This window comes from Apostichopus japonicus, chromosome 2 (assembly GCF_037975245.1).
Source record: "Apostichopus japonicus isolate 1M-3 chromosome 2, ASM3797524v1, whole genome shotgun sequence".
NCBI classification, from domain to species: domain Eukaryota; kingdom Metazoa; phylum Echinodermata; class Holothuroidea; order Aspidochirotida; family Stichopodidae; genus Apostichopus; species Apostichopus japonicus.
Genome location: NC_092562.1, coordinates 13,230,482 through 13,258,174, shown reverse-complemented (window position 1 = coordinate 13,258,174; position 27,693 = coordinate 13,230,482). Strand labels below are relative to the sequence as shown.

Genomic DNA, 27,693 nt, shown 5'->3' with positions numbered 1-27,693 from the left:
GTGACCAAGGTGACCAAGGAGAAACGGAAGACTCCGCTCTCTTATGGTCACCACGGCGTCGATATCATTCCGTGGAATGACACCATGTCATCTTGCTCTGTGGGAAGAAGAGGGAGAGCTGGCCACGGTCTTGTTCTGCTGCTTCTGATGACGTTCATCGTCGGAGAACGATAGTAATGCACGATAATTTATGTATGTATTTTAGATCATCCTGCAAGCAGGAACTCGCAAAGAAGCCATCATTGGTTTATCAAGCCGCAGGCTGACCGAAGTCAGTATCTTAGATTCATATTTAAGGTCCATGATTATTAATTGTCAATTGTCAACAACTCTGTAACTGGACGACATATATACATTAATCTTGCCTGGACGTAATAAAAAACGAATACAAGGACGGATAAGCGGTTCACGTTTGACCAAAACTATCGGATAGGATGTGTCTATAACAATGACAAGAACGGAATATAGGCTGCCAATTCAAGGACCGCAATGTGGAATAGAAATATTGTTTACGACTTCATCGTGATTGCCTGGGATTACAATTTTGGATCATGGATTTCAGGATATATTACTGAAAAGCAATCGCACTGCAGGCTGCAGATTGCTCTTCTGTTGTGATATATGTGTTTAGATCTTAACATGTTTGGTGGAAGTTGGCTTTCCCTACATTTAGCACATGTGTATATAACTTACTGTGAACTTTGACCCCATTGTATATATACTTGGATCGAATGAATTGTATTTGAAATATAATTTCAATGTAAGCTGCAGTATGAGGTTAATCAGAATTATTTGTTATGCGAAACCTAACAAGTTATTCTTTCAGTTCTGTATGGACGTTTTGGTTTGTACTGTAAAGCAAAACATTATAATAGAAATCGAAAGAGACTATGAACCAGTCAAAGACTAAGGCACCTATCGGAAACAGATATGTTCGAGGTCCGAAGCGTTTCCTTGCCTGGATGATCAATAAATAACATAAACCTTTCACAGGAAGCGCATTACCGCATCCAGCACTCGCGACATTTTGATTCACGTTCTTTTTCTTTACAGTCGTAAATACGTGGAGTATTGATTGTTAGCTCAGTGGTTAACGCCGGTGCCTTAGAAAACTTTGGGTTAAAAGCAAAACCTTTGAGATAAAAAGGCCACATTTTGAGATTTGATGAGCCCTTTTTTCCCTATGTCCCATTTAAGCCAACGTAGAATAGGAATTTCTTTATAATTTCTTTCTTGCTTTGACCATGTATCAACCCCCCCCCTCCCTCCCCTCTCCTCCCTTTCCCCTTCTAAATTCATGTCGGGTATTTCGGTATTTTGTGACTTTGATGTTGCCACGTTCCGGAAAATAACCGTTTGCACTGATTGCCCCGTGACAATGGAAGGTAGTGGTCATTGATTCAGGCCTCATTATCAATAGCTATCCAGTTGGTCGGGGATGGGCGATCCCAAGCGCACCAAATTGGGCCAACACTTTGGCACCACGTTGGCTCACTGCACATGCTACAGCTAAGTTCTACCACCCAAATGAGCCTTAAAACAAATAAAATGTTTCAAACTTAGCATTTTCAAATCACTGCTACAGCTATTTTGCAACAGAATACATCAGAACGATGTTGTAGGCATTTCACTCAGTCACTGCGTATGCATATTGTATGTGTTAGATGGAACGCGTATCGCGTGCTTTCAGCATAGCCAAAAGATCCATTTTGGACAGCGCATGTGGTACAAATCCATCATTCATGTACAGAAATCACAAAACTCCTGTCGAATGCCTGAACTCGCGATCTTTAAGAATTTTACATAGAGAGGAATAGAAGAGTTTTAACAAATTATGACCAAGTATATATAGGTAAGTGTTTTAAAAATGTGCACAAGTAGGGGAGGGGGGCATCTGATCTTGTGTCCTCCTATCTAAAAAATGTGGGGAAATGTGCTCCTTGCCCCCCCCCTCCTAGGATTGACGCCCATTCTCTTATATATACACTCTAATAAAGGTCGTCATAGACCTCGAGATTATGACACAGAAATAGTGCTTCCCCATCCTACCATCACTCCGGTTTACAGAAATTAGAGGATATTATATACACTAAATGAGACAAAACTACTGAAAGAAAAGCAACGCTAATTTATATTTTTGCTTTGCTGTATTGATTATTGAAAAAAAAATAAAGATGGAAAATTCCCTCCACCAAAAGATATTGAAACTTTTTTTTCCTGTCTTTGCTGTATGTACACTTGCTCTACTAGACATTTCAATATTGTGCGCAAGTTCATGTTGTAGGAGTTAAACAGGTAACTGATCCTAAGAAATTCTTCCAAAATCTGCCAGGTCTTTGAAAAGAAAACGTTCTTGGAGTAAAAAGTAACCGTGCTCATTGCACACCAAAGTTGAATTCTCTAAAGCATACTATAGTTAGTTCCAAACCGATTATATAAAAACGTTGCTTAAAATATTGAAATTATTGAGTAGTAAATCGAAAATTTAAAAACATAACGTTGTTGTGCTACTGCTAATGAAAAGAAAGTTATTTAAAGTAAAATCTGATTAAAAATGTTCCTTTTTTATCAGTCATATTCGAGGTCTATTTCGTTCCTTTTAATGTTCGGTCAACCTGTAAAATTATTGAGTAGTAAATCGAAAATTTAAAAACATAACATTGTTGTGCTACTGCTAATAAAATGAAAGCTATTTAAAGTAAAATCTGATAAAAAAAATGTTTTTTTTTATCAGTCATAGTCGAGGTCTATTTCGTTCCTTTTAAAATTCGGTCCATCTGTAAAAGGAAAAACGGAAAACAATAAAAGGGAAAAGAATTTGTATTTGCGAAAAATATATTTTTTTAAATTTTAATCCCTCATCATGAACTGAATTCTAAGCTTCTTTCATGGATTAAATTGTTTTAAATTCAGCTGGGGAAGAGTTAGACCCCTGCCACCGGTGCAACCCCCGCCCCAATTTTTTTGTATCTCGCATTCGCATTTTTTTCCACCTCATTTATTCAAAGGTATCTTAACATATGGTACACACTTGTTTAAATTATTATTACAATTACAATTTTTACATTATTTACAATTCTGATTACTACATTGTTATGTCAGCTCAATGTTGCAAAGGAACTATTTACATAATGAGAAAAATGTTTCCGAACTGAGTATTTTCCCCCCTCGCTTCTTTTATAAATATATGTGAACATATAAATACCAGTACACATACATAAATACATAGATATACACATATATGTAAATTCATACCTAAATATATATACATTCAAATATATGTATATATACATGCATACACAAATATTAATATGTTACATATTATTATTATAATAATTATTATTATTATTTTTATTATTATTTTTATTATAATTATTAAATGTTTATAATTTTTATTATTATTATTATAACTATTAGTATTATTAAATACCAAAGGTTATACATATATACAATTATAATCAAATAATAAGCAAAATGTAACTTGTGTTAAACAGATACTCTAAAAGTGGTCATATTAGTAGCATATCTAGCATATTTGTTATTAATGAGTAACCACTTTATAACTTTAAGTGTACAGCATCATGTGAAAGAAGATATGTGTTGACATCGCGATTTGCGTCATGTAAGTCTTTTTTTTTCTTTTTTCTTCATCCATATTATATTTGTATCTTTCTCATAAAAGCAAGTACATTACATGTCTTGTATATCGTAGAGATACATAGGTAGTTTTCCATATATAATTGTGGAATCGTATGTAAAATGTCAGTTCCCTAATATTGCGGGGATATGATTAAACAGATCTTTCAACATAAAGAATCTTGTCTTCGCTTTCTTTGTACAACCATTTTTCGAATTTATACAAGACTCCACCTTCATAACAAACTTCATTATATAATAAAAGTCATTAACTGAAGGAAGAGTTTCATTCTGCTTACAGATATACAGATAATATTTACAATGCAAAATGAAGAAGTTCATAGGGTGGTCCAGGACCATTATTAATAATAATAATAAAAATTATAAACATTTAATAATAATAATTAAAATAATAATAAAACTAATAATAATAATTAGTATTATTACATAGTAATAATAATATGTATTACTTAATTATGTATTACTGAATGTAATACATGTATTACTTAATTCGCATGTATTACTTAATTATTCTAAATATGCCTCATAGTGCACCATTTGATATTTTTATTTAGATCTTTTTTTGGTTTTGCGTCTCCGCCATCCTCTAATTGGGACTGATCCTAAACTATTAAACTATTAAATCATTTACGTGGCGCTTAACAATATTTACAAAATATACATTTTTGTAAAAAAAGAAGAAGATGCGTCTTGAGAACCGATTTGAAACCATTCACAGTCTTGCACATTTTTAACCTGTTCTGTATGTGAAATCCACAAAGTATATATGAGAAACGTTCTTGAGCCACAAACCTAGGCATGAGCAACACCTGCGGTGAATTCTATTAGAGCGGAGTGATCATGTCAATATCGGCCGAAGTTGAAACAAATTAGAGATAGATTGGGCTCTTGTTATGCAGACATTTGAACACAATCAGAAGTTTCTGCGCGGACACTATACTGTCACTACTCGATGACTTTTCAAGATAGGCAATGATGTCATCTTAAATATGATTGCTTTCTAGTTATTTATCGACACGACTGCTAACTAGATACACAGTAAGCCGTCTTTGCGAATTCAACATGGGCCTTTCCAGCAGCTATACACATATGCGTATAATGTCTTAAGCTTACCTTTCATCAGCCTATCCAATTAGACGCCTGTTCGTGGATCACAGGGGCTAACTGCGCATGTGTTTTCGCAGTTGGATCCCCAAGTGCCTATCGCACAACCTGTTGCAAAAAGCAAAATAAAACGTTCAATAAACAATTACCATATTATGGTAAATTACAGCACTAGAAGGTTAATCTGGATATAATCACATTAGTTGCAACTCATTGCAATGTGCTTTCTGAAGTCATTAATATTTATCATTCATGGTGAGTTGTATACCGCATATCCTCTCCCCACTCCTATATATTTCCAAATCGTATCGTATTTTCAGACTTACTTGATTGACACTCGGGAGGCTGTAGACCTGGATAGCATCTACACCCAACTTTGCCTGGTGCACAGATTTGAACATTGTTGCAATTGCTCCCAGCAAAGATGTCATTGCAGGTAAATGAGCAAGTTCGTCCGAGTTCTCCAGCGTTACATGCTAAAAGGAAGAGAAATCAATGATTTCATGTATTAAAAAAAAAGAAGAAACGAATCAATAATCACGTATAAGGATGTTTGCTTTTAACAAAAAAAATTCAATGTGTGAGCATGGTGTTAACAACCTGAAGATTACCAAAAAAAAAAAAAACACAATCATGGATTAAAATAAAATGAACTTGATTGTTAAATGAAAATGCTAAAAATAATCATCTGCAATATTTAGGTCAATAAGTGCAGCGTAATAGTACATATGACAATTCAACTATTCAAATGCATATACCGGATTCAAACATAAATCGATAAGAAGATATAATTATGAGCGAGTATAGCCTTTATGACAACACAGACCAATTTCTGTGATCCAGCCTGAGATTTTAAGCCGCTCAAAATAGTTTACATGCAATGAACCATATAGGAGTCGGCTTCAATGCTCATGGGCCACAGCTTCTCGTGTTTATAATCATACTACATTTGTCTCCCCCCCCCCATGACGGTTCCAGCTATACTTTACCTATGTCAGTCGAGGAGATCTTAGAAATTGGCCCTTTATACCTTTGAAAGGCTGTGCAAGCAACCCCCTATCGTCAGCAGGTGTAGGAGGGGTGACCCCTACTCCAAACAAATCCAAACATATACACCCCACGTTCCTTTCTTTTCCTTTTTTTTTGCTCTTCTAAAATCCTGCATCTGCCCCTAGCTGAACGCTATATAATGTGGGATCGGAGGTAGAGCATTTTGCTTTTGGGCGGAGACAAATAAATGCTTTAAATAGGCTTACGGATATCGCATAAGTCTCCCATGAATCCTGGGTAACAATTGCAAAAACCAGTCAGGTCATCACAAATGCCATTGACACAAGCTGGACACACCCCCGTACATTGTGGGCCAGAATTTAAAGGTCCGCATCCTGTGAAGAAGGGGTGAAAAGATCATATGTAAACAAGAGTTTTGATTACAATACTAAAAGGAGACCAAAATCTCTACATCAATTTTAACTTACATCAGTTAAATGATAAAAAAACAATGAAAATGAACTATAGTCAACGGGGCTGAGGTTCCCTCCTTTTCTTTGTAGAATTCGTGATTCTAGATTTCCTTCATAAACAAGGCTTACGACATGAGCCAGTATAAAAGAAAAAAACAAAAAATACAAGACCAACTTTATTGCTAAATTTAATGATGCGTGTTCAAAATATTTCCATGGTGCTTCTATTTTTCAAGATATACGAACTTCAATTTATTACAACTCTCTGGAGGGCTCCCTCAGCCTAACTTGATGGCGAAGTTGGTGCAAGCAAGCTGTTAATGTTAATCTATGGTTTTATTAATTTTAAGTAACATGTCCTCTTTAACTGCATATGAACAACAGAAACACCCTTGGGTAGCGATTGATCAATTTGTAATGCATTGTTCAGATCTATATCATTTCAAGCAATAACAGTCATACGCGAGAACAAGGTCCACACTGTATATAAATAAATTAAAATGGAAACATAATTGTTCACAACGATCGTTTTTTTTCAATACGAGCTTCATGTAAAAATGCACCGTGAGACGTTATTGAATGTCGGTAATGTCATCGGATTTTCAATTGGCTGAAGCTGAACACTTTAACACAATTGTTGGAAGCTTTCTGCATCTTCTGGTCAAAAGTTCATCCCCATAGCATTTCTAGATGGCTAAGATTTAACCTCCCTCCCCCACCTCCACCTCCACCCGCCCCTCCTCCCCCCCCAAAAAAATGGGGATATTTTGTACATTTTATTCGGTAACACATGACAATTCAGCTGAAAATGTAATTGTCTTTTCTTTATCATATGTAACTCGCTTATTCGCTGAGGAAAGTCATCTTTTTTTCACCACAGTAACATATTAAATATTCCAGGAGCCATCCACACGAAGATGATAAAATGAAAAAAAAAAACAACAAAACTTTTGATAAAGCATTTGGCGTGATGACGTCACAGACCATCTACTTTTATCCGTTCCTAGCTGAAAGAAACGACGTACAAACTATAAAACGATAAAGACCTGTTTGATTCAAGTTCACTAATGATAAAAACTGGTAATTTCAACCCTTCTATACAATCTATGTAGGAACTGCATTGAAACATCGCTAGGACGCTTAGATCCTCTTTAATCGAAGCTCCAACAACAACAACAACAACAACAAAAAGCAAAGAAAAAAAGAAAGAAATTTCGTAAGTTCTCAAGATAAATATGAAAGTTGGAAAGTAATGAAAATACTCGTAAAATTTTGATTTACCTCGAACAAAGAGATAAAACAAGGGATGCCATGTTCGAAGGCTTCGTCCTACTCGGTAACATTCATAAATTCCCTCAACAAGCTGTGATGGTGACCTACTGCAGGATAGTTGCCCGTTGCATTCTGGGATATCTACATGATTCGTAGTTCCGAGTTGAATACGCCTCCATCTTAACTCTCCTAGAAATCTATTCAGACGCGTTCTACCGAAAATAGTTCGTAGTACTGCAGTTTCCCCTTGGCTTACAGTCACAGTGTGTAGTGCGTTGGTAAACCCTTTGGATTGAAGAATTAAAAGGAGGAAGAAAGGGGGGGGGGTGTGGAAGGTTATTATAGGTGGCAGCAAACACACAAAAAAGGGAAAACAGAAGAAAAGAAAAGAATGATGGAACCCTTATAGCTACATTTTGTCTTTTATTTTAAATGTTCCATCTTTCTGACTTGTACGTCATATTACTGCAATATATAGTTGGACTCCTGATGTATACGAATAACTTCTATATACACATTAAATAAATGAAAGTAGAGTTATTCGCAGCCTAACGTTGGTTTGGTTTTAGACATAATGTATGGTACAAATGTTGACTTAGAATGCACCTTTTTTTTTGAGTTTCCCCTCCTTGTGTCATTTCTAAAGTTTTGATTTAATTAGATTCTAAAATGACGTAGCCTACAGTAGCTACTAACTTATCTCCTTTTTTTTGCTCTTTGCGAGTTAGAAAACAAATGAGCCATTCATCATTAATCTCTACGGAGGGCCAGTAAGGAATTTAAAACTGAAATTTAGATTTTTCATCTTCAACCAACTTTTCGAAAAGTATGATTTGAGTGGAAATTTCGGCTCGAACGGTCTTAATTTCGACTTAGCAATCGAATTGATTCCATTTTCAAATGTTCGTTCTGCGTCAGTTTTTATTCATTTATAAAATAACAAACTCTGCCTAGTGTTATAGCATTTTCAATTTGTATCTCAAATATATAACGAACAATTTATTACCAAATCATGCGAAGATATTTTGTATAAAAAAAAAAAATCGCCTTTTAATAGCTTTTTTTATGGGAGGTACCGTACAAACGTAAGCTATAGTTTTGTCTCATTTAGGACTACTTTGTTTTCGGCCCAATATCTAACTTACGTAATGGTTACATCTTGCTTCTATTTTGACTCTAATTAGCAAGGTACTCGCCGTTCTGTGTAAGTTGCCGAGCTCAATTTCAAACACAAACACACGATGTTGTTTTGTAACATCTGGTAAATTCCTTATAGCTACACTGAGCAAGAGCAATTTCGTATTCCCTTTTCACATACCACTGTTTTCGGTTGCTATACACGGTATCATCACCGGGATCGAGCCATCAACGGGGGAAACATCCACGTTGTAAACACCGAAACGCCTTCCTCTTCCAACATTCGGTACATCGGCCGAAAAACCGTCGGCAAATAGTGAACCCCCTACGTTAAACGATACCGGGCTATTGATAGGTAACTGAGTCCATCTTCCTGTTGCTGCTAATCTATCCACACTAATAGTCGAAGCAATGGTTGTCACTCCCAACACCGTTATTGGCCCGCCACTTCGACGTTGTGCCACGGGATTCAGCACCATACAATAGCCATCAAGAAGTGGAACAGCATCTGTTGTTGATAGAGAAGGGTACAGTGGTGACATACGTTGCTAGTGCAAAGTCATATTAAGATCTCAAATAATGCAGTGTATATAAGCTAGTGAAATATCGAATGAAAAAGAGATACAACGTACGCCACATCATGTGGTATTGCCGATTCAACTGTAGTTGTGGTGAAGGTTGGTATAGCTGGGTGGGGATAGTGGTATAGTTTCTCAAAGAGACACGTTTAGTTAGGGAGCAGTTACCAAAATGGTGACAGGAAGGGGTAGTTTAAGATGGGGAGGGTTCTCATGGCTAAAGATCTATACAAGGACATGATACGGACAATGGAGAGGCCACGAATGATCAACCTGTCAGCTATCCAGTCAGGAGTTTGGTTTAGTTATAATGAGACAAGTTCAACAAGGATTTAGAAACCACATTGCTATGACGATTTAGTGTGTACGTTAACAGAGCAATCATGTGGAGAGTATGCTACCTTAAAGGCTGCGTGAGCCAAGACTTCTAAAAATATAACAATATGACATTATACAAGAAACTGCAATTTTTCCGCTGTTTGCTTTAATCTTTTTTAATTCATGGAGTATGGTCTCTTAAATGAATGCAGTCAACGATATCGTTCCGATATGTGACTATACATAGGGAGAGGTATATATTTTACGCAGATCAATTGAAATTGTCATTATATTGCATAAACTGTAGTGTAAATGTAATAGTAGATGACTTCGTTGGTAGTATGTCCAGAACCCAATTACCTGACACGCACATGCGCAGAGTGATTGATACAGCACATTTAGTTGAGTTCGATGTCGTATCTGTTAGCTTTTTTTTTCAAACCTCTTAAAGGTCAGACTATACATGATTTTCACTGATCAGACAGTATGTTTTGTTTTGTCTTGTCTTTTCTGGTCTGCAAGTGTTTTTTCTTTTATTATAAAATAATGAGGAACAATCTGTACCTCCCCCTCCCCCCTCCCATTCCCCTGTTTTTTTTTTCTTCAGGTGCAACAACAACAACAACAACAACATTTTATATAAAATGAAATATGCCCATCCTTCCTGATGGGCATCAACTGCAAGTTCCCTACACCCTGAAAGGATGAAACAAAGGGAACACAATCAAAACAAACGCGAGAGCCAATGTCCCACTGGAATAAGACCAACAAAACCAAAAAATAATGCATGATGAACGCAGTAGACAAATGATAACTGTTTTTATTTTTTTAAGATTCAGAAAATGCTTACCAAAACACGTGTTGGCCAAAGTAAGATCGGCGTACGTACATCTTGGATCGAAGCTGTCTGTGCATTGGCATGTGCCATCGCCCTCACCATAACAGAAACCGCATAAATCCGCCCCGCATGCGCAGTTGTTATCTAAATTTAAATAAAGAAAGCTGTTCAATACCGAGGCTACAAACTCTATGGTTTTGTAACACATCCAAATTATCATTATACGACAATCATATATTTAGTATATACTGCGGTTATGGAAGAATGACGCTAAATACCTATAGTAAACGTACCCCAATTCCTCTTCAAGTGAAAGTCTCTTCAAGTGTAAGTCGCTTCAATGGTCATGCTAAATAGTGTCCACATCACTGTGAAGAGCTGGCAGTTTACAGACCAGACTGACTAGTTTATGCCGACCAGCATAGTTCGGAATAGTAATCAATCTTTCTGAGATACTATACTTTACTATTTTTTTTCAGAAACAGTTTAACTCGACGAATGGTTCCTGACAAGAAAAGCAAATATTCAGCTATCTGATCTTTGCTATAGTTCCAACCTTATTCTATTCCTTGTTAGCTATCGGTATTGTCAGTGACCGACATGCTATGAGAAGGATGGGACTGAGTCAACGGAGACGTCTCGACTGTCCACACCGAGTGCGGTGCAAAATAACCAATTACTGGACGTAGTTTCAGGTATATGATATCTCTGTCAACTAAAGTAAACCTATTTTTTTTTTTTAAATCAGTCCCCTCGTAACCTTTCCTTTAGAACACAAGCTATACACTTTAATACAAATTTAAACTGCATCAGCCCCTTTGCAGCCATTTTACGTCCTTACGTCCTTATTTAACTGGGACCGGGCCACACGAGTGTAGTACCGTATGGTGTGTAATTCTGTTATGAAGTGACATAACGGTAAGGGTTTCGTTTTTTTTTTAACATGAAGCAAATTGTTCAGCAAAACACACCCTTTTTTGCAAATGTTTTCAAACACAATGCTTTCGCGTTGTTTGGTGATCAGTATATATATATATATATATATATATATATATATATATATATATATATATATATATTGCTGCTACTTCATGTAATTTCAACAAACTGATACACAGGGCATAGGGCGACAGGAAGCAAATTACTTCAACAGAAAATACTAATCATCCAGATTTGTGAAAAAAAAAAAAAACTTCAAAAGTGCCCATTTGCGTCCTTGTTAGATAAAGCAAAGTATTGTGTTTCTATTTTTGTAATCGATGGGTGCCCTGATGTTTTGAAAAAAAAATAAATAAAAATGAAAAATACAGAGAGGATGTCTTTTGTATGGAAGTATCGGGGTGGTGTTGCGAATCAGAAATCAAAGCAATTCGTCTCACTTTATCCCTCGACGTTTGTGCCACTCTCTCGCATCCCTGCCGCCTTTAAAGACTAAAGCAGAACATTAACTTTGATATACATTATATTTTTGTTTGGGAGAACGCTAGGTTTGGTCCAGGTTGTAGTTCTCTACTAATTTTACTTGTTTAGAAATGAACGTTTATAAAAACCAAACAAAAAAGAAGAAGAAAAAAGCATGTGGCTCATCAATGGAAGCGGAAAGTCTAGTTAGTCTAACGCACACAGAGTATTATGTCAGTTCCTCAAATGCAACACAGAGTTCAATAGTTAAATAAAGAAAACTTTTAAGGCCTTAAATTAAATGACATATTTAAAATTCAGCTCAAATTTGTCAAGCACAAGTGTTGTTGAATGTCCTCACGGGTGATATGTTTACATATGAATTCACAAGAACATGCTTTAGTTGAGTTATAAGAATTTTTCATAAAACAATTGATTAATATCACCATTGTGCAGGCGTGCACCGAGAAGCTGACCTCGTCGTCAATTTTACCAAGAAAGATCTTTCCTAGAGACTGTCCATACTTTGAATATCTTGAAAACAAGAATATCAAATGGAAACATCACTACCCTCAAGTATTTAGGACTAGGCCTATGGTATATAAAATAAGACCATCCTGTGACGTTACGCTTAAACGTTTAACATTAACTCCAGGTCAACTCACTGCATGTTGTCCTTGCACCTTGGCAGATCGTATCGCAGACGGTTAGCCCATTTACGTCACTTTCCAAAGCACCGTTATCACCCGACGCCGCTATGATGAAACCGTCTCTTAATGATTGGGTTCCCGCCACCCAAGGTGCAATAGGATAGCGTGAAAGCTCATAGTCTATTCCGTTGGCGCTGATAAGGAAATAAACCTCATCGTCCGCAACATCGACACAATATACGTTTTCTATTTCAGGCCCAAATCGACCCGCAAGGTACACGGAGATGTCCGCCGTCGTCACGGTGGGTGACGAACCATCCCAACTGACAACCTGCTGTGTAGTTGCAGCGCCATAGGTTACAAAGATGTCAACACCTTCCAAAAAGAGACAGAAAAACACAAGATTTAGTTGGTCATCTCACCTGCTATCAACCGGAGAGGGGGAAAGTAACAACTTCCACTGCAAATAGGATAACTCTTGTCAAAATTAGAGTTGGGGTTAGGTTTCTCCCCTATCAGCCATTAATACGAACAATAATTAACACACCAATCAAGCATTCAAGTTTGAATGATAATTCGACGAAAGGGCCGGCCAAATTTGGGTCCTTCATTGCCCCCTATTTTCGTGTCAATGAGTGTGAAGACATAAACGGTATTCAAGTTGCTGAACTCGATGCCCTACTAAAAGTCTTGCATCAGTATATCAAAACAAAATGTTCATAACATTTTTTTTGTGACGGAGATAATGAATTTTTACCAAGCGTATGACATCACTGTGAATACATATGTCAACAACAGAATGCGGAATTATGTCATGATTAGATCATAAAATTGATTTGTCGTTTTGTAAATAATTTACTCACAAAAGAAACTAATATTTATTATATTTTGAGGAAATTCTCAAATGCAGAGAACATTAACAGGTAAGCAAACACTAATTCAAATGTACAAACATTTAAAGGATAAATCAACCACATGGATGATTGCAATAGGAAAGTGAAGCATGATGGCGTTACAGACCGCCTGACATTGTGGTCCGCCATATCCTATTGTAAAGGAGGTTTTAGCTATATAGAAAACATATGTTACATTCAGTGTAAAAGTAGCCCGGACAAAGATATTGAGAAGGGGATTTCAACCAACAGTAGAAAACAGAAGAACATTGCAATCCTTTATGTTTCATATAGTCTGCAACCTGAGTATTTCTATAATTTAACATTTGGATATTTATAACCAAACTGAAAATTGCAAACTTTGTTCGACGGAATTCCTTTATTTTTTCTGTATAGTTACTTGAAAATCTCCTTTGAAAAGGTCATGCGCGTAGCCAGGAATTTGCCAAGGGAGGGACGAAAATGTAGGCAAACTATCAGAACCGTAGATACGGCATTGCTAACTATCTAAGCGTAGCGCCACCATGTGTTGGCGCGAAGCGTACAAGAAAATTTTGGCTGAAAATGCCTCCCAGATCGCCGGAAATGGCACTTCCCAGGCCCTGTAAGTTGCATCTTAGCATTTTCTCTTTTGAAATTACTAGCGATATCATAAAAACATTACAAAATTAAAAAAGAATATGCTAAGGGGGGGGGGGCGGCTGGCCCCTTCGCCCCCCCTGGCTACGCGCCTGGAAAAGGTCACTAAAGCAATATTACTTACCGGGAAAGGTATCCCTCACATAGCCTGCAACGCACATAGGAATTCCAGGTAGATCAATTGCTCCTTCAAAGACAGGACTTCCGGCTAGATCGTCGGCGTCATAGATGGTCAGTAGTTCTCGAGCTACCACAATCAAGTATCTGTCACGCAAAGAATACAACTAAGTTACAATGATTTTCTGGTGGCTGAATTTTATTGTTTCAGTAGCAAGATTGTTGGAAATGTTTATCACGTTCTGATATCATTTTGCATTGCGCAGATATGAGTTTTCAAATGTTTTTTTGTTATTGTTGCTGTTTTGGTTAATGTTGTTGGCAACACTAGCAGAATGCATGATGTCATAAGGGAACATCAGCTGAAAATATATATATTTTTCTTTGTTAGTTGTCAACCAATTATCAATCATATAAGTAAGGCCTCGAGGATGATTTGTCCTAGATGACATCACAGACACCCCCTCCCACCCCACCCCCCCCTTTACCGTGACCCAACTACCCAGGGGAGTTGAAGGATAAGTTAATCAAAGTAGATAACATTCTGTCATTGATATCTCGAGTTAGGAACAAATTAAATTGTAATTCGGTTTTCAACTAGCAGTGTGAAATATTGTGATAATATTATGATACGTGTTACGCTATCTGCCATCGGAATACCGCTTTAAAACCCAACATGGAAAAAATATTTGCAGTACCTTTTATCATTTGAGCGAGATATATCCAACGCAACCGGAAGTACATTCCCTATGTCCTGTTGGACAGTCACCCCGTTATCCGATAAGATACGAACAGATGTAGTTAAATCCGGGAATGTGCCTGTTACGTACGAATAAGCGAGCACGTTGCAGCCACAAGCCAGTGAGTCGATAACTAGAAGGAAAAAAAAAGAAAAGAAAAAAAAAAGAATAAGTTTTACTACCATTTTGTGTGTATGTGTGACACTGGCATGCGACCATCTTATTTGCAGATTCGAGTCGAACGTTTATATCGCATCCTCAGTGTCAAGGGCGTAAGAACCGGGGGCTGGGGGCGCCAGCCCCCCCCCCAGTGAAAAATATGGGGGGGGCGGATGTATTATTCCGACCCCCCGCTTCGCAAGTCAGAAAACCCCTTTTTCATTTCCAAATGAGAAAAAGTCTCATTTGGAGCACCAAATTGCATCTAAGGCCAGGTGAAAATGCAAAATTATTTACACAATGGAGTGGGTGTTGAAGTGTGCTATATTGCACCAAATTTTATCTGAGGCCACCTGGAAATGCAAAAAAAAAAATCAACGGGGAGGGGCACCCCCTCCCCTTAGACCCCTCCCTCAGGCCGGCCATCAGTCTTCAGTCCCCCACTCAAAAGTACCTTCCTACGCCACTGCTGAGTGTGGTTCGTAGAGTGTTCCTCACAACCATATAATCTGTGGACCATATATAACCTTATAATCCTATAACCCTATTGTCATAATTACCCTATAATATATGTCCCTATAACCATATGTATATAACCCTATATCTGTGGACCATATATCTGTTCAAGTCAAACCCGACCTTCGCATAGAACCACTGGATTAGATGTGTTTTTTATTTATCGCAATAAAGGTCTAATTACACTTTTAAAAGAAATTAGTTGTATGTTTACAATAGGGTACTGGCAAGCAGCCAGGCCGTATGCGCTAAGACGTTTTTATACAGCGGCGGTTTGTGAGAAACGGTGCCATGTTTTTTTAGCGACCTATTTCATCATGTATTGACTTGAGTTGTTCCTACTGTTATTTCAGTAATCGTTAATTTTACCCCCATTGCCATCAGAGGCTAATGAATATCGTGAAAAGGCAAATCTGTAACTCCGTAATTGAAGGGAAATCTACGACTACAAAAGATGTAATTTTCACGCCGTTAGTTCATTTTAAATAGTATAATTTTGTGCATTTGCGGTAACAATGAAAACAAAAAAAACTGCCACTTAATTGTAGCACAAACAACAACAGTTTTCACGCACTTTACACATGTATTCATATCAAATGCAATACTTCTAACAACCTAATATTATGTGCAAACGTATAAGCATCTAAATCACCTAGCAACTGCACTATGAATATGCAAATTGTGGTCGATGACAACACAGTCACAGTCTTGATACAGGGAGTGACACTGTGAAGTTTTAAATTTATAATTAAAAAGTGCATACCTATGGCAAGTACCTTCAGCTTATTTCTGTATATACTACACCATATATAGTTAGGCGCACATGTATTGAAATTAACAGGTACCATGTAACTATAGGGATGCACACTCCCGGTTGTGCTATAGATAATTAGTCTTGGTAAGAATATAGCGATATACTGAGACAAATTGGAGAAAAAGATGAAATTTCAAATGACCTATCAAAGTAATTTGACAGTTTCACTTTACATACTACATAGTAACTTTCTCTTAGAACTTCATTCTAACCATCGTCAGAAAATGTCTCCGTTGCAAAACTCCATCCCCATCATAATATGCTAGTGCCATTTATCGAAAAGGTTTAAGTCTCGTAAACACTGACATCTCTCAATAACCAGAAGAATCTAAGTAAGGCAGACAGCGTTTGACAGCAGATATCATTACATCATAGAATTATTTAAAAAAAAGAAGCCCTTTGCATTCTGTGTTGGAATTTTGATGGAAACATAAACTAACGGACGTCGCAGGACGGCTTTTACAGAATGCTGGTCTTTTATTATTATAGTCCAAGGGGAGGGGGGGGGGGCGGTTCATGCAGAAATGTTTCTATAACGATTACAGCTTTCAAGATAATCACTTTTGCAACATGAAAACTTGAAATGGTGTTTTAAGCCAAAATTGACGATGAGGTCGATTCCTCTTTAACGGTTTAATTGTTCCATAATTTAATTGTTTAATTAGGGAATCCATAGTTTTATTATTTCCTCACGTAAATATTTTCCTTTAGAGCACTACCCTCGGGTGACATTTTAACACTCTATTTGATGAGCCTCAGATTATTTTAAAGAATTCATTTTTTTTCCTTCTCAGTTCTTGTTATTCAGAATTGAGATTTGTATATAGCATATGACTGCCAACTAACTGTGCTGATAGTGGTGTATAATGACGGTTGACAAATCTTCCGCCAAACTTAAATTCCGTGACTTAAGTCGTCCGTTAATTAAAGTTAACTCGAATATTATCTCACCAGAAATGCTCACAGACATCAGTTAAGGACACTTCACGAATTGTGTAAGGCACAAAAAAAAAAAAACCCAAAAAACTGCCGGCTCGTCCCAAGTGGTCCAAATGTGATCCACTGAAAACCTTGTGTTTAGAAAATCATTACTCGAGATAGGAATACACTAGAGAGCTTCCCATAGCTTTATTTTGCACATAAGACAGCCTACATCAATAAACAACATTTTTCCGAGGGGGTCACATGGACTTTTTTTTTTGTCTTCATATTTGTTTACATTAAAAAACCGGTCGTTTTGACCTTTTTTTCAAAAACAAATTTGAGAACAGTGAAAAATGTCAAGTCAGCTGACCATATCTCATACAACTAGCTAATACATACAAGGAATCAAATCAGGAGCCTCACAGGCATATGTAGAGAGATGGCTCTATATTTGGAGAAAATATGTCAAAAATTACGTTTTTTTCGGTCTAAGTTAGGGCCAAAACACTGATCTTTTTCCGAAAGTATTTCTCCAGAATGCCTCACCCTACAGAGTAGATATTTAGCTCTCCAGAAGCGCCACACTGAAACGTAGGGCTACATAGAAACAATTTAGCAATAGCGCCTCCACTTTGTGAGTAATCCTTAGCAATTCAACTTGAGCATTTCTATGGAATAGAATTTCGGTCAACCACAGTTAAAACGTTCGTGTAGCGTGTAGTCAAGGCTACCACTCACGTAATTGAAACGGTAACTATTTAGCACAATTTATCATGGCTAAATACTAAAAAAGAGGCGTTAGACCTTCTTTTTATCGGCAATTTGACCATCCAGCCGTTGGAGGAAGAAGATTCTGACGATGAAATCCTGATATGGTAAGCCACACTGTCATGCACAGTTGCACACTGTATGTATTGTGTATACATGTACTGTCTTAGCGCAATAGGTATATACGACTTACCGTTACGCTTGACTACCATTGTATTACATAATACATGTAGGTCAAGTAGTTTGGAAGGGGGGGGGGGAGGAATCAGTCATATTCCTCACATTCAAACATCAAATTATATTTTACTTATAAAATAACATGTCTTGAACTCATCAATCTATCAAAAGTCCAGCAGATTTCATCAAAATAATTTCAAATGGGCCAAAACTAAAGTACAGTTTATGAATCCTAACCTCATTTGCATATTTACATGTCTAATTAGCTCAATTATAGAAAAAAAATTATAAAAATTTAAACCTCATTTCAATACCTATCTGTCAATACTTGGGTCCCTATTGACAAAAATGAACAGATTTTAAGTAATTACAATGTGTAAATATTTTCCCCCAAGGAACACTGATATGACGTGGCAACCTGGAGCGAAGGAGTTAAAACGGTTGACACTGATGAAACGCAATGAGAAGTTGGCCAGTACCGTTTTATACATGGCTCAGTGCACGGGGCGTAAAGCGTGACCAGACGTGTTAAGAAAACCAAAATCGTATACTTTGTAAACAAGGTCACAACGACCTACTTCTTGTAAGTGCATTTTACAAATTTTCGATGGAAATTTGAGCCAACCAGAGACATTGGCAACTCGTGCGTAGATTTCTCAAATGCATGTAAATACCATATGTATTGGGGCGTGTTTTACCGTCTATCTTTAAAGTTGCACTTTAACGTGCAGTCGTCAAAGAAGAAGGATACTGAGTTTTAAATGTGTTATACAAATATTGTTTGGGGTGCGGGTAAGGGGGGGGGGGTACCCATTCTTATATATACGACGGTATCGTACTTTGTATTTGTTTTCTGGACTAAGAAAACTAAGAAAACATGATATCCGCCCGAGCTTGCTCGATGTCCAATTGAGGAAGGTTACAGCTGATTTCAACCAGTTATTATGTTCACAATGTATGAAACTTTTCGTTACAGTGACTGGTAATGTCAGTTTGGCCACTCTTTTATTTTTGTTGTTGTTGTTGTTGTAATCTCTAGGAAGTCAATTATGATTACGCGTGTAAAACGCATTCCCCGAGACTGTTTAGAATTTGGTACAGGTTGTTTTATTTTTTTATTTTTTTTATTATTTTCATGAAGGAGGCGATGAGGCCCCGTCAGATCGTTCAAGCCAACTCTCAATATAAGCGATCTGGCAGCTTCTTCTCCCTCAAAAGGAAATGCATGCAATCGCCCTAATTAGTCCTTGAAATGGTTGCATGTGGTTGAAATGTGTATGGAGTGCACACCAACCCTCTGCCCCCCCCACACCCCAACGATTACCCGTCCAACTCCCGGTTCCGGCTTGCTGTTATTACAATATAAAGAATATATAATCTAGGTACATTAATAGAGTACCGAGTGATCACAAGTTAGCAGGTAGGGCAGCTTCATTGTAACTGTTTATCTGATACACACTGAGTGCATTTCAACCAACAAAACAACACACACCTTCGCATGTATTCTTTTAATAACATTGCTCTATATTTCCAAGCGATAGTGCGAGGAAAAACTCAGAGTTCCCAATTTTATATTCCCTTGTTAAATAAAATAAAATTATTTATTTATTTACAAATTATATAACAAACATGAAAAGTAACTATATGAATCAGTTAAATCAAACTTACAAGCGGGGGCAACGACGATTAGTGTTTCTGTACTATCATAAATGCTGTCACCAATGGTATAGTAAAACTCTGTCCCGTCATAGCATGATTTTCGTTCAGTTGCAGAGCCGATCGTATTCGGTATAGTGACACCGGGAAGGTTAAGCGCTTCCAGCTGTGAACCAATGTCGTAGAATATCTCTTGAGCTGCGGTATATGGTAGAGAAGAGAAAGATTAATTAAGGAGAAATTAAAGATTAAGTAAACTAGATCAATTAAGGGTTGCGTCTGAACGGACATTCCGGGCCGTTATACAGTGTATAATAACTGGTATTATGACCATCAATATGGCATTCACCAGGCGGAACTATAAGGCAATTTTAACCTTAGTTTGATCGCCCCTATTGTGTGTTTTATTGATTTCAGGTTTCCAGTGGATTTTCCGTCATGATATATATTTATACGCGAATGTTTATTAAAGGTACAAATCACATCCAACGTGTGCGACACTGCTTTCATCTTCTTTGACTTTATCCCCCCCCCCCGATAAAAAGGTGAAATAGTCGCTCCTCTTTCAAACTTTTGTTAGTTAAGAAAACTGGAAAGCCGGCGACATTGTCTGACTCAATCGATCCGCGCCGTCACATGGTAAAATCGAGCACCGTCACGGGGTAGAGCGATCGCCGTCACATAGTAAAATCGATCGCCGTCACGTGGTAAAGCGATCGCCGTCACGTGTTAAAATCGATCGCCGTCACGGGGTAGAGCGATCGCCGTCACATAGTCAAATCGATCGCCGTCACGTGGTAAGATTTTAAGCCGCGTCAGTCTCCGAGGGGGAAATGGAACATGCATACAACGTTTCCCGCAACTGTTCGTCAGTACGGTCTACAACGGGGCACGGGTACTGACAGTTATAAAAGGCCGTGGCTCTTGTTGCCTATGATACTATCGCAAAATGTTGGACGACGACCTTAATGAGTCGAGTCATCTTCCGTCCGATATTCATGTTTGATGTTCATGTGATGACTGAGCGCATGTGCATATTATGGCTAAAATCTCGCGAAGAAGAATTTCAGAAAAAAAAATGGCCTAAGTTTGCTAAAGTTGTTATGCTATTTTGGAAATGGGATTGTCAATCTTGGCTTAGGCTATATATGAGATGACATAAATAAGTCAAAAACCAAAAATTAGGCTATTTTCACGTTTAGTTTCTATGTCAAAATGGATAATCTCTAGAAGAATATAGTGATATAGTTGTGCATAAATATATGAATTAACGCCAAAAGAGAAGAAGAAATGCATGCCTCGCTTCATATATAGCCTACAATATTTTTTTTACATGAAAGCAAAAACACAGTTAATTTAATTGTTCACTCAAGCCCGAAAGGCAACGTCAGTTACAAATATTAATAATTCAAAGGATTTTTTTTCTTTTTTTGAAATTAAAAAAAAAAGTCTCATGACATATACATACAGACAAATACAAGATTAAACTTAAATTATTTAACACGAAGAAAACCGTTTCAGCCCCATCGGCAAAGTACAAATTACTGTGATACTCCTATTAATAGTAATAATAATATTTCAAAACCTAATAGATTAGATCACGGCTGCCAATAGCTCTCCCAAATATTTACTTTCATATTCTGCTTAAAAATATAAAAGTTAAGTTCAAAATAATATTTTAAATAATCTAGTAAGGAACGAACTGATGGTATTTTCTTCATCAGTTTTGAATGAAACATATACTTTACTAAAATTATAATTAAATTTAACTCGTACGTATTCTTCAATTCTATCTTAATTCCAGCGTTTTCAAACCGATAATGTAAATACTTTCAAATCATTCTAACAAAACTACAATCATAAAACATATGTTGGATTGTTTCCGTGTCAATGCCACAAAAAGCTCAAAGACTTATCTATATATGACATTTATAATATTAAGGTATTTATTAGTAGGGATGACCCTGTGAAGTATTCTATATTAAAACCACCTTAGCTGTACGTCGTTTGTGCAAAGAAATGGAACTGAGCAATATACAGACCAAGAATCCTCTAAAACACTCAGAGTCTCACACCCGGTTTGAAAAAGATTTATGATGAAAGTCTGTCGAGTTCAACATTTTATCACAAACAGACTTACAGCGCAAGCTACGGTCACAAAGTGTGATATTAACAAAACTATTTACTGGATTATCAAGCTTATGATCTTTATTAAAAAAAAACGTTCCACGAGGATCTTATTGCAGCAATTATACCGTAATATTCAAAAAAAGTTACACGCAAGAATTTTTTTTTAACAAAGAGGTCAAAATTATAGAAAGAAACTTTCTCATTAATCAAATCATTGATAAAAATAATTCCTCCATGAATCTTGTGGCGATAGCATACAGGCTTATTTATCAACCAAAATAGAGCTATTGTTACAAATTGGCTCACTAAGAATTAAATTATCATTGTTTAATGAATGGCTTAAAATGAAAGAAACAAAAGGCTGACTGGAATACATCTTTCCAGAAAGGATTAGTCACCTTTTTATGCATTAATTCAACATAGATATCCAACATTTGTAAAGAAATCATCAACTGAAAGATGACAACTTTCAGGATAAAAAAAATGCAAAGTTATAATTCCTATTCCTTAATAAACGTGTCACGCAAGTTGTTTTAAGAGCTAATACATGTGTCGAAATATCGACCATTCTAAGCCCACCATCTGAATAATTACGAACAATTTGTTTCCTACTCACGGTCAGGCTTGGTTTTCCAAATAAAATTAAAAAAAAAACAAAGAATCAATCTTTCTAATAAAACTTTCTTCTGGTGAGGGAAGCGTTAGCAGGTAATAATAATTAAACAAAGGAAGAATTAACGCTTTCAAGATTTTTTAATTCAAAGGAATTGCCCTTTCATGATTTCCTATAAAAACAAATACCTTCAAAGAGTGGAAGAATAATGTAGGCGCTATTTTTATTTTGTTTTCAAATACGATTTCTCACTCAAAACATATTCAAAATAAAAATAAATGAGAGACGTTAATCATAATTTCTGATCATCCAGTGACACGTATATTGAGACAAGAATGCATCTTCATAAGATGTCTTGTCGTCCATATAGAAACTGCATGTGTAGATATGTTTGTTTGTGTTTCACTCCAATTTGTTTTTTTCTTTTTTAATCCCGGCAGTTGGGTTTCTGACAGTCCGCCCAGCCTTCAATATCCAATGATAAGTGAAATAAAGCATAGCACTTACGTATATACAAGGCTCGCTAAGTATTAACTGTACATACTATACAACGCCATGAAACCAGTGGGGTCACTTCATTAAATCCCATATGGCGCACCAATGCTATATTCGTCAGAGGAGTACCTTTCAAAACCACGTAGTATAGATATATTTCTGCCAGACTGGTTCCATTTTAACAACTGAAAAATGATTATTAGTATTATGAATAATTATATAGGCCTGCAGACAATTGAAACAGATATTGATGTTAACATACCATTTGCTACAAACATGAAAGCAGCTACGAAGACCACGGCAAGCCTCAACGCGGCCATGGTAAATGTATTCCGGTTGGATGTGATGTACCGCTGCTATCAAATTTACAAGTTATACATATGCACTGGGTAAGAAGGGTTTGATATTCACTCCTGGAATCAGGTTACAAAATCACATTGCAACATTTATAAGCTTTCATATATTCCTCTATCTAGCCAATGAAAAACGCAAACCTAATCATGGGGAGGTCCTATATTATGTGAATCCTAAACCACACCTCCTCAAACTCAATCATTATATATATAAAGAAGGACTATGCGTAAGGTCTTACATATTAAGTAGGTGATATGTGAGACAAAAAACTTAGATTGGGACAAAACGGAAAACTTATGTGAAAAGTATTCATGGAAAAATTTACGATGCTATTCAAACGAAATGAGTAATATTTGCACTAGAAAATAGGGTTCGGATCGTTAAACCGCAGCCTGAGAATGAAATGTGACAAACAACTGAAGGTGTTAGAATGCGGCGCACACTTCAATGACTTTTTCCTTCTTGCTTTTAAGAAAAGTCACCCACGATAGAGAGCCTGGGCATATACTACAAGAAAACCAAACGTGTTAACTGATGGCGCCCTTAACCTTAGTCACATTACATCGAGACTATGTATGTGTGATGATGGCTGCTGAACAGTCCAAAACACTGCTAGTCTTTTGCTCTTTGAGTCACTCATGTGTGCTCGCGTGCTCATCACATGAACCAAATCATGCGTTTTTGTTTTGTTACTTATACTACTATGAGCACGTGCTCAATTGCTCATCTAAACTACTCCCTATTGCTCACGGTGTGCTCTTTTGCTCTTTGAGTCCCTCATGTTGTGCTCGGTATTACACAGTTCAATGCACTTTACCCTCCTTATGACATTACCAGTCTGTCATGACGAAATGAAGCTCCTATCTAATCTAGTGGCGACTTATAACGACTATGCGTGTTCTTAAAATGGGGCAAAAATAAATAAATTAATAAAAGCCAAAGATAAACATTTCAACGCATGCAAGTTTAGTATCTCTCTCCTAAATATATGAGCCTATACTTACCGTGAATAAAACCAGACCGTCAAAGTGGGGACAGATATCATCCTTAGTGAATTAGCACGTTATGAAAACGGGTTAAAAACAAATCAATAAAAAAGAGACACAGAGACACAGATTGAATATTTACCGGAGAAAAGCCTATTCTTTTCTGTATTATTTGATGGCCCTAAAAAGAGCCGTTGAATTCTATCAATCTCTTTCATCTTGAATGACCTTGGTTCCAATGTATGGTATCTTATGGATACATCTTACATTCCCTTCTGCAGTTTTTGTATCATGTCATGTGGCGTAGGATTGCCCGGGTGAGATCTTTGGTAGCTACATCTAAGTTATATGGGTACGGTTACAAAGTGGGTTTGCCAGGGTGAGAAATTTATATCGCACGTCCAAGCAATTATCTAAAATATATCCCATAATATGATACACGATCCTTTCTTACTCATTAGTATGGGCGATCTCAAATATCAAAAGGCATGCCCAGTGTATACCAGTATATAGGTACTCATATAAGTACTGTACTGGTGGGCGATCACTACAACAATCTAGGACTGTGCGATCTTTGGTGGCTACATCTCTGTTATAGGGAATTTAGATCCGTTACAAAGTAGGATTCCACGTGTGAGATCTTTGGAGGGTACATCTAAGTTACAGGGAATATCAGTCGATAACAAATGGGGATTGCACGGGTGTGATCATAGTGGCAACATCGTATTTGGGGGGGGAGGGGGGCGGGGGTACACCACAAGTTGGGATTGCACGGGTGCCATCATAGTGGGTACATCTAATATGGGAATCTGGGTACATCCAAAATTGGGATTGCACGGACGCGATCTGAGGCCCTGCCTACTACTCGTGTCAATCATACCTCTCAATATAATATTTCCCCTTGCAGTTATAGCGAAAGGCCAAATTTAACATGATTTAACCACTGACCTTTAACCTTTCGTTTGCTTTCGATTTTTTTTGGGGGGGGGGCTTTCTTGGGGGGAGGGGCTGTTTTCTTGGAAGGGGGGGGCTTTTTTTGTAGGTCAAACCTAGTATGTGCATAGCAAAGATATAACTTTTTCAAGTTGGTGGTATTTTGTGAATTCATCGCTCAATAACAAAGAGAATGATATCATCACGGCCATTCAATTGAATATCTGTTTATTTTTCTCGATAACATTTAACTTGTGAAGTTGTTCGTGCAGGGGGTAAATTTAATATTTTTGTTACAAAACAGAGAAACGTTACATATTTATAAACTTGTTAACACAGATTGATGTTGACTCTAAATCAATCAAGGTCCCGCCAAGGATAAATTCATCAAGAGGTATATAATGGTTAAAAGTATAGCTTTCGAAGAACGTTTACTGCTGTGACACCACAAACCATCTACTGGGATGCACTCAGTGCAGGGAAGAAGATCAGGGCTTAGCCAGCCGAAATAAATCTCATGCAATCCACCATATTTTGAATTAGGGACATTATGCAGCGAGGGGCTTGTCAACATACTATGGAACGCGAAAAGGGAAAACTTATTTCGTTGCTAAGTTTAACGTAAGTTTAGACAACGGCGTAAGTTTGAGCAACAACATGATAAAACAGCAGCAACAACTTTAATTTAGACAGCGAAATATGGTTGCCCTTTTCGCGTTCCATAGTCAACTAACATCGTGGGATATTTTTCCTTCAATAAAAGCGTCACATTGTCTGACAATGGAATAAACCTTGAAGTTAACTTTAAGTTACAATTCACGAGGTGACGAGGCCACGAGGTCAACACTCAAAATGGTGACAACAGATGCCGGTTTGTTTAGCGAGGCATCGTTCGTGAATAAGGGGGTGTGAAATGTAATAATTGTTATGTGTATAGCCGCTTAGGGAGTTATTTGCGATGAAATATGCAAGACCATGGATGTACCTCTTGTTGTTTTATATAGCTTCACACCTGCAAATTTAGGCTTGCTTATATTTACCCTGTATAAAGACCCATGTGTGTTGCCAAAGTAACCAGAGGTCTACCGCAATATATGCAAACTTTTAATCCGAAAAATTATAAACAATTAAAGAAAAAAAATCATATACCAGGCTGTAGAGAAATCGACTGATTATTATTAACTCAACTGAAAGCTTTCAGCTGAGCTTTAGCGATCGTGCGATACTGCCAAAATTCATTTCTGCCACTTTCTGCCACCGTGTTTGGTTGACTGCTTTTTTCTTATTTTTCAATTGATTTTGCTAAAATTTCGTCAGTGATTTCTGTGAGTTACGGTTTCATACATGCAATCAAATGTTTGTACATTTGAAGGTCATTTGAGGTCACGAGCGGTCATTTTCTGAAAACGAAAAGATGCTACTCCTATTATTAGAGCGTTTGCCCAAATCTGCCGAAACGCTGTGGATATAACGTTTGAATCGAGGTGAACCAAAGTTGTTCAGGAAAACTATTTTTGTCGTCATTTTGGGAAATAGTCACCGGATGTCGAAATATGTAACGGTGCAATTCGGTGAAATTCATCTCTGAAATGTAGAAACACTGGTTATTACTAGCACCGGCCATGCCATGATCATGTCTCCTATACGTGCGTTAGCCCCTATAAAACAGTGGCTGGCCATCGATGAAATCCGACGATTACGCAACGTATAAGCCTATCTGAACAATGTAAGGCATCAGCGTGGTGACGTCATGGTCAGGTATATAGTGCAGTGTGATATTGTCTTTGCTATCATAATCGTGTTTCTAGGGAGCTTGCTAAGATCGTACTTTGGTTAATATATACTTCACAACCCCACTACAGAAAACTATGTTTTAATCAGGTTAGCGTTTTAGGGAACTTATTGATTTCATTGGATCGGAGTTCAAGAGTCATCTCGGAAGTCAACAGGAATTAAACAGTGACAACCTTGTACCGTTACCTTAAATCTCAAGAATGGATACATGTAGGTTACCCGTTCTGAGTTGGGGCAAACCACTTCATGGTAGTTAAGGCCAAGCAGCGGCGGAGCTAGGGGTATTGGTCAGAGGGGGCGAGAATGGTCTGCAGGGGCGCTTACGACACTATCTAAGCGGAGCGCCACCACAGGTTGGCGCGGAGCGTACAGACTTTTTTTGAGTAAAGATACTCCCTAGATAGCAGGAATTGACCCTTTCCGGGTTTTGCTAATTTGCAGATAAACGAAGAATAAATAGGTGTCATCGCCATTTTGTCAGAAAATTACACCAACAAAATGTGACAAATGTCAATAGGTACATGAGAGCGCAATTAAAAAGTCAATAATCGCAAATAAGTAAAAGTA

General features: G+C 37.2%; 1 protein-coding gene across 1 annotated transcript; it reads right to left on the bottom strand.

The window, feature by feature from the left end:
- Positions 1-2,128: 2,128 nt before the first annotated feature.
- LOC139978684 (uncharacterized) lies at positions 2,129-23,497 on the bottom strand. The gene is made up of 12 exons (XM_071989090.1): positions 23,322-23,497; positions 19,834-20,019; positions 14,766-14,940; positions 14,075-14,214; positions 12,434-12,793; positions 10,380-10,511; positions 8,815-9,141; positions 7,506-7,781; positions 6,018-6,146; positions 5,088-5,237; positions 4,771-4,869; positions 2,129-2,777 (listed from the first exon to the last, which is right to left on the bottom strand). Exons 1-11 carry the CDS (start codon positions 23,377-23,379, stop codon positions 4,790-4,792), a joined length of 2,013 nt encoding a protein of 670 aa, XP_071845191.1. The 5' UTR covers positions 23,380-23,497; the 3' UTR covers positions 2,129-2,777; positions 4,771-4,789.
- Positions 23,498-27,693: the final 4,196 nt, after the last annotated feature.